The 13,137-nt window shown below is 31.7% G+C and overlaps 3 protein-coding genes across 4 annotated transcripts; all 3 read left to right on the plus strand.

Annotated features, from left to right (window-relative positions):
* The first annotated feature begins 1,087 nt into the window (after positions 1-1,087).
* LOC130963557 (uncharacterized) lies at positions 1,088-1,783 on the plus strand. Its single transcript, XM_057889660.1, has one exon. It carries the CDS (start codon positions 1,088-1,090, stop codon positions 1,781-1,783), a length of 696 nt encoding a protein of 231 aa, XP_057745643.1.
* A 1,144-nt stretch (positions 1,784-2,927) lies between these two features.
* Positions 2,928-4,672, plus strand: LOC130961903 (TMV resistance protein N-like). 2 transcript variants are annotated; one of them, XM_057887941.1, is made up of 3 exons: positions 2,928-3,047; positions 3,120-3,686; positions 4,280-4,672. In XM_057887941.1, exons 2-3 carry the CDS (start codon positions 3,205-3,207, stop codon positions 4,341-4,343), a joined length of 546 nt encoding a protein of 181 aa, XP_057743924.1. In that variant the 5' UTR covers positions 2,928-3,047; positions 3,120-3,204; the 3' UTR covers positions 4,344-4,672. The 2 variants fall into 2 exon arrangements, 1 of the variants encoding a protein (XP_057743924.1); XR_009079655.1 differs by lacking the exon at positions 2,928-3,047 and having other exon boundaries at positions 3,054-3,686; positions 4,280-4,419; positions 4,502-4,672.
* A 4,608-nt stretch (positions 4,673-9,280) lies between these two features.
* Positions 9,281-11,984, plus strand: LOC130963558 (disease resistance protein RUN1-like). The gene is made up of 3 exons (XM_057889661.1): positions 9,281-10,414; positions 10,548-10,820; positions 11,208-11,984. The coding sequence occupies exons 1-3, from the start codon at positions 9,281-9,283 to the stop codon at positions 11,982-11,984; spliced, it is 2,184 nt and encodes a 727-aa protein (XP_057745644.1).
* The last annotated feature ends 1,153 nt before the right edge of the window (positions 11,985-13,137 follow it).

A 13,137-nucleotide genomic window follows, 5' to 3' on the forward strand; every position in this document is an offset into this window, starting at 1 on the left:
TTTTGTTCTTATGTATTTTCAACGGTGGAGTTTCTACACACCATAGATTAAGGTGTGGAGCTCTGCTGTACCTCGAGTATTAATGCAATTACTATGTTCTTCTATTCAATTCCGCTTGTTCTTTGTCCAAGATATTCATTTGCACCCAAGAACATGATGAATGTGATGATTATGTGACGCTCATCATCATTCTCACTCATGAGCAAAGTGACTGACAACCACTCTTGTTCTACAAGCAAACGAGGCTCTAATGTTTATCTCTTGGATTCTTTAATCGGAATCTTCGTGGTATAGGCAGGACCTGATGGCGGCATTCAAGAGAATCCGGAAGGTCTAAACCTTGTCTGTGGTATTCTGAGTAGGATTCAATGATTGAATGACTGTGACGTGCTTCAAACTCCTAGCAGGCGGGGCGTTAGTGACAGACGCAAAAGTATCAATGGATATTATTCCGGCCTGACCGAGAACCGACAGCTGAATTCCGCGTGCCGTGACAGGGCATTAGCAATCGCTTTCACTGAGAGGATGGGAGGTAGCCATTGACAACGGCGAAACCCTACACGAGCTTGCCATGGAAAGGAGTAGGAAGGATTGGATGAAGACAGTAGGAAAGCAGAGAGACGGAAGGGAAGGCATCTTCATGCACTTATCTGAAGTTCCTACCAATGAATTACATAAGTATCTCTATCTTTATCTTTGCGCTTTATTCGTATATCACTATACCCATTTGAGTCTGCCTGACTAAGATTTACAAGGTGACCATAGCTTGCTTCATACCGACAATCTCCGTGGGATCGACCCTTACTCACGTAAGGTATTACTTGGACGACCCAGTGCACTTGCTGGTTAGTTGTGTGAAGTTGTAGTGATCACAATTTCACGCACCAATGGATCAACTTATTCTCAGTGTGGTGATGCAGATAGTGCTTACAATACCCTGACCTCATTTGAGTTTGTATTGATCTTGCATTTAATGAAAGATATTATGGGAATAACTGATATTCTTTGTCAAATTTTACAAAAGCAGTCTCAAGACATAGTTAATGCTGTGCAACTAGTTCATTCTACAAAAACACTTATTTAAAGCATGAGAGATGATAGGTGGGAGGAATTATTACAAAATGTGAAATCATTTTGTGAGCAACATGATATTCTAATTCCTGATTTAACTGCTTCTTATGTTGCAAGGCAAGGACGCTTGCGTCACCAAAAAGATCATATTACAGTTGAGCATTATTTTAGAGTGGAGATATTTTTAGTCACAATTGATAAGCAATTACAAGAGTTAAATAACAGATTTAATGATCAAGCAATGGATCTATTAAGTTTGAGCTCTACTCTCATGCCTAAGGATGTTTTCAAAAATTTTGACATTGCTAAGATTTCTACTCTTGTTGACAACTACTATTCCGAAGATTTTACTGAACAAGAGAAGATTAATTTGCCTTTTCAGCTTCAGCATTTTATTCTTGATGTTCGTCAGCATCCAACAATGAAGAATTTGTCAACTATTCATGAACTATATAGATGTTTAGCAGAAACAAAAAAGTTAAAAGTGTATTACTTGATTGATAGATTGATTCGTCTGATATTAACTCTTCCAGTTTTTACAGCTACGATAGAGCGATCATTTTCAGCAATGAAAATAATAAATACAAGGTTAAGAAACAAGATGGAGGACGACTTTCTTGTGGATAGTTTGGTTATTTACATTGAAAAAGAAATTGCTGAAAAATTTAGTTCTGATTCAATTATTGAAGATTTTAAGTCATTAAAAACTTGAAGAGTATCATTATAAACTATTTTATATTTTTTATCTGTAGAATTATTTATTTATTATCTTATTAGTAACAAACTTAAAGAATAATTATATTTATAAATTTTATTTTGATATAAAGATTATTATTAAATATTTTATGTTAAATTTATGCCCCCAAAATTTTGTTTCAAGTTTCGCCACTACTTTCAGGGACAATTTTAACTATTCTCAAAATAAAAATGATAAAATATAATTAGTGAACAAGTGTGTGGATCAAAAATAAAAGACAAAATAGATATTTGACCAAACCAATCTTTTTTTCAGTAGCACGAAGCAACAGTGTACGAGTACAAAAATGGTAAAATGCTGGGCTAACTTCATATTTTGGCCAAACCAAAATATCCAGCCTATATAAAATAAAAAACAACACCCTCGTAAGCCTATTGGCCGAAAACAAAAGCACGTGCCATTAAACATTAATCATCCTTCATTAGATTTTTAATTATCTGACACAAGGGATATACGATCTGAACTCACCTGACTCTAACAGCTTTTTGATATAGGTCCCACCGTTTGGCAGAACCTGTTTTCTCGTACGTGTCCCAAGAACAATTCGTCCACATCAGATCCAAACTTTTAGATGTTCATCTCTATCCAAACCATAAAACTCTCGAATAACTAATTCTTAATGGAGAAAGAATGCTACTTTTATCTTTAGAAAACTCTCAAATTTCATAATTCAAAACATCAATCCAATCTCTCTCATGATTTTTTTGTCTTTAGTGAGTCTCAACTCCCAAGTATTTGAACTATCAAAAATAACCTTTTACACTTTTAAATAATTTTTTTACCAATAATTTCTAGAGTTGAAAGGTCTCTAGATTCAATAAAAAAAAATGCATATTTTGCAAACACTAATCAACAACATTTCTCATACAACAAATTCAAATTGAGAGGTTGAATATTAGAGCGTTGACATAGATGGCTAGATATTATACTAAAATTTGTAAAATAATATTATTTTAATTTTGATGTTCAAATAACAAAAAAAATAACACCACTTGTTTGGATAAGAAAAATTTTAATAAAGATTAGGCACGATATTATTTTTAGATTATTTAAATGCTAAAACTAAAACCACGTTATTCTATAAAATTTTGCATGACATCTGACCATCTCCACCAGTATTTTATTAACCTCGGTGCATTGAAAATGGTCGACTTAGGTTACATTCATATAAAGTTTGGAGACTAAATTATTAAATCAAGACTGCAAGTTTAGGGACCAGGTATTATTCTCTCATCCATAGTCCATCTACTTATAGCAAAGTGAGGACTTATAGTTATATGCCTTGGTGTAGGTCAACGGGTTTTGGTCTTTTATTTTTGTCATCGGCAAGTCGTCTTCTTCACTTGTAGAGTCACAGAAACCATTCCATCTGATCCATGTCATCCACATCCAGAAGCACTCCCAACCCAAGATGGATCTACGATGTGTTCTTGAATTTCAGGGGCAGAGACACTCGTGCAATATTCGTTTCTCATCTATACAACTCTCTCACAAATGCAGGGATTTATGTTTTCAAGGATAACGAGGAGCTTCCCCTGGGAGGGCAGATCTCTGAGTCACTTTTACAAGCAATCCAAGTTTCTAACATCGCTATTATTGTTTTCTCAAGAAACTATGGGAACTCAAAATGGTGTCTAAAAGAGCTGGAGAAAATCATGGACTGTCGCAGAACCAAACGTCAGGTGGTGATCCCCGTTTTCTATAACATAGATCCTTCAGATGTTGGTTACCAGAAGGGCGCGTTTGGGAAAGCTTTTCAACAACTTAGGAAAAGAGTCTCAAACCATGAAATCAGAGTCTGGGAGAAAATTCTCGGTGAAGCTAGCAAATTGTCCGGATTTCATCTGAATAATTCCAGGTATATAGTGTGTGTTTGGATTACAGTTTGCAAACCAGAGTTTGCATAAAATTGATTTTGTAAAATTGATCTTGATGATAAGTTAGTTTGGATTAACGTAATTTATGTTTGGTAATCTTTATATCAAAATTGATTATAGTAAAATAAATGTTGTTTGGATTATACTACTCAAAATCACTTTTAGATGAAAAATTACTAAAATAGACATCGATTTTATATACCTGCAAAATAAGAATACTATAAAAAATAATATAAAAAATATTTATCATATAAATAAAATAAATACAATAAAAAATAAAAATATAAAAGAGAGTACTAGTATCATTCTTATAGAAGAAAATGAAGGGTAGGGTTGGTAAAAAAGAAATATTTTAGCTTCTCCTAAACGTGAAACGTGAAACGTGAAACGCAGAAACTACAAATTTGAGATTCTCCTAAACGTGGGTTCAGAGGCAGAATCAATTCTGCGTTCACAAAGATAAAAATTGCCAAACATCAAAGTGAAACTTCCAAGAAATTCAAACGGGCTTCTCTCCTCTCCATCGTGTTTGCCAAACACACCCGTACTCATTTGTGTTTACTTTTGTTTCCAGATTTTCGTGCGTCGATAAGAATATTCGTGGCCTTCCAATTTTCAAGACGTTGACCCGAAAATAATCACTAGAATTGATCTAGTAGTGAGGGATTTCAGTATTATGCATGATGTTTTAGACTCAAACCTAATTGCTATCAGGTAAAACAGAAAGTTGGTTATTCATATAAAAATGTCACCTGAAGATAATAGCTAAGAGGTAGTTAGTCATGTTCTTAACTAGGTGACTTCTGTGATGGCCATCTTTGTTCCATGGCTAACGTGGCTACAAGTGACTGACAAATCACAAGTGACTGACAAATCACAATGAGACACGTGAAAGATAGAATATTTGCTGACCATGATTTTGACCGGTGTGGTAAATGTTTTTATTTTTTTGTCTTGGCTTCTCACTATCAACGAAACAATATGGAGAAAATTTTACTCTCCTCTCCTATGAGAGGCTAAAATAATATTTTCTTCTTTTTTATTTTATAAATGTATATTTTTTTTTCTTCTAATTTTTAAAAAATCTCTTCTTTAATCCATTTTAAACTTTTTGTATTAACTAATGTTAATTTTATCTATTTTTTAAGAAAAAATAAATTATTTTTAAAAAATATCCATTAACAAAAATTTTAGTTTTTATCATTAAATTTTGCTTACCAAAATACTCTTTAGTAAATTATTCTTTTATTGATTATATTGTATTTTTAAAAGATTTAATAATTATATTATTTTTTGAAAAATATCCTTCAATAATTTTTTAATTATTAAATTATAATTTTACCAAAATTTTTGTTAACAATTTTTTTATATTTTACTATTAATTTTTTGATATATATATATATATATATATATATATATATTATTTTAACATTAAATAAAAAATTTTAGTAAGATTATTTTTCAATATCAATATATATTAATTGTTATACATATTAACAGTGTAAATTTTTTTATTTAATGTTAAAATAATATATATTAATATTAAAAAATTAATAATAAAATATAAAAATAATTATTAACAAAAATTTTGATAAAATCATAATTTAATAATTAAAAAATTATTGAAGAGTAGATATCTTAGAAAAAGAATAATTTAATTATTAATTTTTTAAAAATATTTTGGTAAGCAAAATTTAATGATAAAAAATAAAATTTTTACTAATGGGTATTTTTTCAAAAAATAATTTATTTTTTCTTAAAAAATGGATAAAGTTAATATTAGTTGACACAAAAAATTTAAAATAAATTAAAAAGGAGGTTTTTTAAAAGTTAGAAGGGAGGGAAATGTACATTTATAAAATAGAGGGGAGAGGAGTGTCATTTTAGCATCTCAAAGAGTGAAATTTTCTCAGCAATATACTAGCGAAGAAGAAATAGAGATAGGAACAAAGAAAAACATCATCTAATCATATAATTCCTCTTTCTGGATTCGGCCTATCTACCAGATTTGGTTTGCCGCTACAAGTAATAGCGTCAAATCGGTGAGAGATGCCTTCTTCTACCTAGAGCTACAGGGAATCAAATGCGATCTTTGTTTCGACGGGACTTTTTTGTTAGTTCCAGCAATTGGTATCTATGGCCACCGCCACCCATCTACCTCTGCGCCTCTTCCTTGATGAGAATGCTTTTTCCGTTCCCTCCCTGTGATAATGGGAGGCTCTGTTTTCATTTACCCAATACCCAAATTTTCCTTTTTTTTTTGCCACCATCGCCTCCATCATCTTGTATCACACCACCATCGCTCCCTTAGTTCTTTCCGCTTTCTGTTAGCTCTGACATGGAATTTATCTTATCCATGTATTTAGGTGAAATACATTCTCTCGATTTAAAAGTAACTGAAATTTTAATCAGTTTTTTTTATTTTCAGATGTAACTTTTTTATTTGTTAGTCAATTTATAGTCATTTATAGTCACCAACTCACTATTAACTTAGCCACCATAGACGTCACCAACTAACTATCGTTTACACATTAAGGTATCATCATGAGCATGTAAGTAGTCACAAGAAGAAAAATGAAAAGTATTTTATATGTAGAACGAAAAGTATAAACAAGTTCATCTCATGACCTGAAGTGCCTTTTGGTGACGCAAGGGTCCTTGACGAGGATTTAAAGTGATGCTTTAAGTTATAGTAAAATATTTGAGTTAATTGAATTATTTTTTATTTTTTAAAAAAAATTACTAATTTTTTTATAAAAAATTTAGAAGACCATCAACCATGGCCCATTGTCTCAACTAAGCTCCACCACTGAAAATTAATAAATTTCCTTCCTAATAAATTTCCATTGGCTCAGGATTCGGTGGTCCAGGAATCTTTGGACTACTTAGTGGTCCAAGTAGAAAACATGTTTTTGGAGTTTTTTTATCAATTGTTACTTAGTCCATGAACTAATTTTAATTACAAATCAACCCCATATATTTTATTTAATTATAAAAATAATTTTTTATTTTATAAATTATTATTTTATCAATTATCTATTATATTTATTAACAATCAAATACAAAAATAACAATCAATTATATCCTCCATTCATCATAATAATTCCAATTGATTAAAAAATTAACTTTGATCTCGTTACGTTCGTCCATGGCTTCCAAATCGTGTTTCCTTGAAAATTAAAAAAATTGGATATTGAGTAGATGGATGTTCCAAAGAAAAACAATTAAATTTTTTATAATCAAAGAAAATGATACACGATTTCAATGGTGGGATTGAATAATTAGTGATGGGTTATTCACCAATTTATAATGTTAATATTAAGAAAAAGATAAGATTAGTTTATCTACATAAAAATAAAACAGAAAAAAATTGAAGATAGAATTTTAAAGATAAGATAGATGAATAATAAGATAATTTCTAAAACGATAACAAGATTGAAATAGCCGCAGCTCACATTTCAATCGATAGGGTACCATTACCAATCGATTGAAATTGGCAAAACATTCAACTTCATCACCTTCCAATCGATTGGATTACATTACCAATCGATTGAATTTGGCTAAAACTTCAATGTCATCACTTTCCAGTCGATTGTATTTGGCAAATCCAGGTTGTTTTCGTGAATTCAATCGATTGAGTAACAACAACAATCGATTGTTTTGAGGCATTCATTCGATTGGAAAGTATAAACAATCGATTGCTTTAAACTTTTTACCATTCTACCTTACAACTTTCAATCGATTGTTTTGAAAAACCAATCGATTGAATTTCAAGGAAACACGATTTGGAAGTCATGGACGAACATAATGAGATCAAAGTTAATTTTTTAATCAATTGGAATTATTAGGATGAATGGAGGATATAACTGGTTGTTATTTTTGTATTTGATTTTTTTTTTCCAAAGATAGTAGGATATATTTCATTAATTATTTTTGTATTTGATTATTAATAAATATAATAGATAATTGATAAAATAATAATTTATAAAATAAAAAACTATTTTTATAATTAAATAAAATATATGGGGTTGATTTGTAATTAAAATTAGTTCATGAACTACGTAGCAATTGATAAAAAAACTCTAAAAACATGTTTTCTACTTGGACCACTAAGTAGTCCAAAGGTTCCTGGACCACCGAATCCCGAGCTATACAAATATTACCTCCTATCTTCACATTGGAGCCCTACATTTTAGGAAGGTGAATGTTATCTTACCCTCTCTAAAGTAACATATAAGTTACCATCTCTGATGTGTTATATTTTAATTGGGTATTTATTTTAACCTGAATTAGTTTAATCTCATGAAAGTTAATAATATTTTAGACGGTGACAACCTGACAGAAGAAAAAAATGGAACACCCAATAAAACGGTGATACTTAGGAGGCACAACCACGACGACAAAGGAGTAAAGAGAAGTAAACGTAATTAGAGAGAATTAGAGTACCTTTTTTTGGAAGAATGATTTGGGAAGAGAAAACAAGACACCCAATGAGACGGTGATGCTTGGGAGGCTTAATGACGACGATGAAGGAGTACAATGGAGATGAATAAACGCAATTAGAGAGAGTTGGAGTACCTTTTCCGGAAGAATGATTTGGGAAGAGAAAATAAGACACCCAATGAAACAGTTAATGACAACGACGAAGGAATGGGGAGGAGTAAACGCAATTAGAGAGTTGGAGTACCTTTTCTAGAAGAATGATTTGGAGAGAGAAAATGAAACACCAATGAGATGGTGATACTTGGGAGGCGTAAAGACGACGAAAGAATGGAGAAGGTAACTCAGATTAAAATAAATACCCAATTAAAATGTGACATATTAGAGAGGATAACTTACATGTTACTTTAGAGAGGGAAGAATAATATTCACCTTTTAGGAACCATTCCTGTAAACAGATAACAGATCCTAATTAAGGCCGTTGGCAATTGTTTTAGAAGAATGTTAGAAGGCTAACAGAATTTTTTGTCAGTAATTAGTCATCAATATTTAAAAGTGATGATTAAAAATATGTTGTTGGATTACTAAACTAAAAAAATTAAGTTGATGACTAAAAATAATAGTCAAAAACAATAAATTCTACTAGCTCTTGAAATTTTCTAATTGTTTTATTAAATTTAAATTCTTTTTATATTTAAAAAATTTGTCTTCAGATCTTTTTTCGTCAACGTCTTCCATTCCATACAATTAGGATTTGTACCTTATAAAAGGAAAAATTGGAAGTGTTGGTTAAAAGAGTGCCAGAGAAGCAAATCTCATAGCAATGCTTGCAGAAATACTTGCATTAAAGACAGTGCTGGCTCTATGTACCACAAAAGAACACAAAAAGAGAGAGAAGATAGGATCCAGGAAATATCATTTTTCTTAGCATAAACCCCTACTTGCATGTAAGTAGAAGTATCATTTGGTTTGACAAGTTACACTAGTAAATTAGAATCCAAGCTAAACTTTATAGTATTTTGATGTTATCACATACTTGCACAATGAATCAAATGCAAGTATCATTTTCCATAAAAATTCTTGTTCTTCTTCTAAATAAATGTGGATATAGCACATAAGAGTCATATTACTAACAATGCGTTTTGTATACTGGTTCATTTATTTTTACAGCAATGAAAGTGATGATATCGATCATATTGTTGCCATGGTCACTGGTTTGCTGGATAAACCTGTCCTGTTTGTTGCAGAACATCCAGTTGGAGTAGAACCTCGTGTGCAACATCTGATTAAAAAATTAAACTACCAACAGCCAGAAGATGTTATGCTATTAGGGATATTGGGAATTGGAGGAATTGGAAAAACAACCATTGCCAAGGCCATTTATAATCGAATTCATCGTCATTTTGATGGTTGTTGCTTCCTTCCAGATATAAGGGAATCTTGGGAGCAAAGTACTAGTCAAGTTCATTTACAAGAGCGACTTCTCCGTGACATCTACAAAAAAACTAAGATAAGGATACACAGCGTTGAATCTGGAAAAATTATATTACAAGAAAGACTGAGTCGTAAAAGGGTACTTCTTATACTTGATGATGTTGATAAGCCAGACCAACTAAAAGCTTTGTGTTGGAATCGTAAATGGTTCGGTCCAGGGAGTAGGATAATCATCACAACAAGGGATGAGCATCTACTTAAAATTCTTAAGGTTGATCATGTATCAAGAATATCAAAAATGGATGATACTGAATCTATTGAGCAACTTAGCTGGCATGCATTCAAACAAAAAAAGCCCAAAGAAGATTTTGTTCAACTTTCCAAAGATGTAGTTGCATATTGTGGGGGATTGCCACTAGCTCTTGAAGTCATTGGGTCTTTTTTGATTGAGAAGAAGGCAAAAGAGTGGCAAAGTGCGGTGGAGAAACTCAAAAGAATTCCCAATAGTGATGTTCATAAGAAGTTAAGAATAAGCTTTGATGGTTTAAATGATGATGCAGAGAGAGAAATATTCCTTGATATAGCCTTTTTCTTTATTGGGATGGACCGAAATGATGTGATTCATGTTTTAGAAGAACATGATGCTGAAATTGGAATAAGTGTCCTTGTAGATAGAAGCCTTGTGACCGTCGACAATAATAATAAGCTTGGAATGCATGATTTGTTGCGAGATATGGGGAGAGAAATCGTGCGTGAGAAATCACCAAAATATCCAGGGAGACGTTGTAGATTATGCTTGCAGAATGACGTGCTTGACGTATTATTAAAACATACTGTAAGTCCTATACGTATTTCCTTTTTCTAATAAAAGATTCAGCTTCAAAGGGAGAACAGTTTAGGATATTGAATTTATTGTACTCATCATTCAGTACATATTATAAATTTTCCTTGTTCATATAACTACACAGGGTACAAAAGATCTTGAGGGGCTAGCTTTGAGATTGCCAAGAACCAATTCATATTGTTTGGAGACCAAAGCATTTATGAAGATGGAGAGACTCAGATTGCTTCAACTTGCTAATGTAAAACTTGAGGGGAATTTTGAAGATCTACCAAAAGATCTAAAATGGCTTTATTGGCACGGGTTTCCTTTTGATTACCTACCTTCAAACTTTTATCTAGCAAGTTCAATTGCCATTGAGTTTGAATTCAGCAGCCTCAGAACTTGGAAGGACGTCCAGGTATAAGTTGAGTATTTCTATTGAAAATGAAATATCACACACCAATTTCATTTTTCTTCTTTTCCGTCCTCCTTACATCAGATAATGATAATATGATATACAATTTTTTTTGTTAATCATGCATATTTTATTATTTTTGTGTGATAATTGTTGATTACTGTGATTATGCTTATTGTTCATTGACCTAGCAATTTCTTGTTACTCTGTAATTTGTGATTAACATGATGATTGATGACAAAGTAACAATAGATAGTTCAATCTTGTCTGTCTCGTAGAATTAACATGCTGTTTAAGAATGATTATGATTGTAACTTGCCAAAAAATAGAAGTCTCATCACAAACTTCTCTAATTTATCTTTCCCTTTTCTTTCTGTTTTCTTTTTTCAGTATATGGAGAAGTTGAAAATTCTCAATCTCAGTCATTCTAATCTACTGACACAGACCCCTAATTCCTCGTACTTGCCTAATCTAGAAAAGTTATTACTCAAAGATTGTCCAAATTTGTGTGAGATTTCAGATAGCATTGAAAAACTCACAAAAATTCTTCTGATAGATTTGGAAGATTGCAAAAGCCTTCCTAATCTTCGAAGAAGCTTTTATAAGCTGAAATCTCTAAAAACTCTCAATATTTCTGGATGCTCAATGATTAACAAATTGGAAGAGGACTTGGAACAGATGACATCCTTGATAACTTTAATTGCGGATAAGACTGGCATAACACAAGTTCCGTTTTCAATAGTCAGATCAAAAAGCATTGGATATATTTCTCTATGTGGCTATGAAGGATTCTCATCTGATGTATTTCCTTCTCTCATTCGGTCTTGGATGTCACCACCGGGTAATCTTTTGTCCTTCGTTCAAACATCTGCCTGTTCAGAACTTGTTCCTTTGGATGTACAAAAGCTTCGACTCCTCTCGGTTAAGTGCAGCATTGATTTTCAATTAACTGAAGGTGTAACCAGGATTTTAGATACCTTATGTGCCACGTACAACAAACAATTAGAAGCGACACCCACTACATCACAAGTCATGAATATCAGAAGTTTGACAGCAATTGATTCTTGCAATCAATTTCGAATTTGGGGACCTCTTTTGATTGAAGTTGGAATCAAGAGCCAACTCACCAGCAATCTCCGGGACAGAATTATACAGGTTTATCTCTAGAAATACCTCTCTTATATACACTTTACAAAATCAAAAGTGCTATTTGTATACTAAGATCAACTATTAAAATCAGTTATAAATGTATTTATGCATAAATACATGTGTGGTTTAATTTATTTTTAATATTTATTTATATTTTAATATGTATTTTATACTGATGACTGACTTGAGTGGTTGATTTTAGTATACACGTAGTATTACTCTTATAATATTTTTATTTAGAAGAGATATTAAAATAGTCCAAGTTGATTCAAGCCTAGCAAAAACTACAACACAACATCTGCGCGCTTTTTCTTCTTTTGTTCATGCATAGAAATTTTTGGTAAAGAACAAAATTAATATAGCACAAAAATTTTACATATAACATACAAATTTTGCTTATAACATAAATTTTTGTTGCGGATGTATTTTGTTGGTTTTGTTGGGAAAATAATAATAAAAAAGATGACAAAATTTTAATTGTATTTTGATTTTAAGATAAGATTAGATTACTTTTTTTAGAGAGATATTTATTCATACTCTTAGTTATTATAAGGTTAATGATAATACTTTTCTATAATACAATAACACTTATAAATTTTTTAGTTAGTAATAATAAAAAACTCTTAACTCTCTTGAACAAAAAAATTAGAAATACACTCTTATATTCTTTTTTGTTATATGTTAAAATAGTGGTAACTACTTATATATATCACTAAGCAATCTAAATTAGAGACACAAAGCAACTAATTGAAAGTCAGGTATATTCTCAATAAATGTGACTATTGCTCCAAGTGTGACTATTTCTCTGTTTCTAATTACTTATATGCCTTGTGTTCATCTGGTTTCATAAATATTTATGAGAATAAAATCTCTAATATTTCTAATTACTTCCATGGTCACCGTGGACAACTAGAGTAACTTGAGCAAGAAGCTGAACGACAACAGAAAGTAGAGCCGGAACTACGAAGGGAGGTATAACGACAAAAGGAGATGGAAGAAAAGCTCTTAAGATTAGAAGTTGACCTTCGAAAACGAAGCAATCGAGCAGACATGGAAGAAAACCCTCTGGAAGGTAAGGATCTGTTTGTTGAAGAGATCATGAGGGCCAGAGTACCAAGAATTTTTAAAAGTCCTGACATGGATCTCTATGACGGAACAACCGACCCGAGAC

This window comes from Arachis stenosperma, chromosome 2 (assembly GCF_014773155.1).
Source record: "Arachis stenosperma cultivar V10309 chromosome 2, arast.V10309.gnm1.PFL2, whole genome shotgun sequence".
NCBI classification, from domain to species: domain Eukaryota; kingdom Viridiplantae; phylum Streptophyta; class Magnoliopsida; order Fabales; family Fabaceae; genus Arachis; species Arachis stenosperma.

What these genes read in the sequence shown, in the direction of transcription:
- LOC130963557 (XM_057889660.1), top strand. Translation starts at nt 1,088, where the DNA reads ATGAGAGATGATAGGTGGGAGGAATTATTACAAAATGTGAAATCATTT.
- LOC130961903 (XM_057887941.1), top strand. Translation starts at nt 3,205, where the DNA reads ATGTCATCCACATCCAGAAGCACTCCCAACCCAAGATGGATCTACGAT. An exon ending in TTTCATCTGAATAATTCCAG is followed by an intron (nt 3,687 to 4,279) that starts GTATATAGTGTG and finishes TTTTGTTTCCAG; the next exon opens with ATTTTCGTGCGTCGATAAGA.
- LOC130963558 (XM_057889661.1), top strand. Translation starts at nt 9,281, where the DNA reads ATGCGTTTTGTATACTGGTTCATTTATTTTTACAGCAATGAAAGTGAT. An exon ending in ACGTATTATTAAAACATACT is followed by an intron (nt 10,415 to 10,547) that starts GTAAGTCCTATA and finishes ATAACTACACAG; the next exon opens with GGTACAAAAGATCTTGAGGG. An exon ending in GAACTTGGAAGGACGTCCAG is followed by an intron (nt 10,821 to 11,207) that starts GTATAAGTTGAG and finishes TTCTTTTTTCAG; the next exon opens with TATATGGAGAAGTTGAAAAT.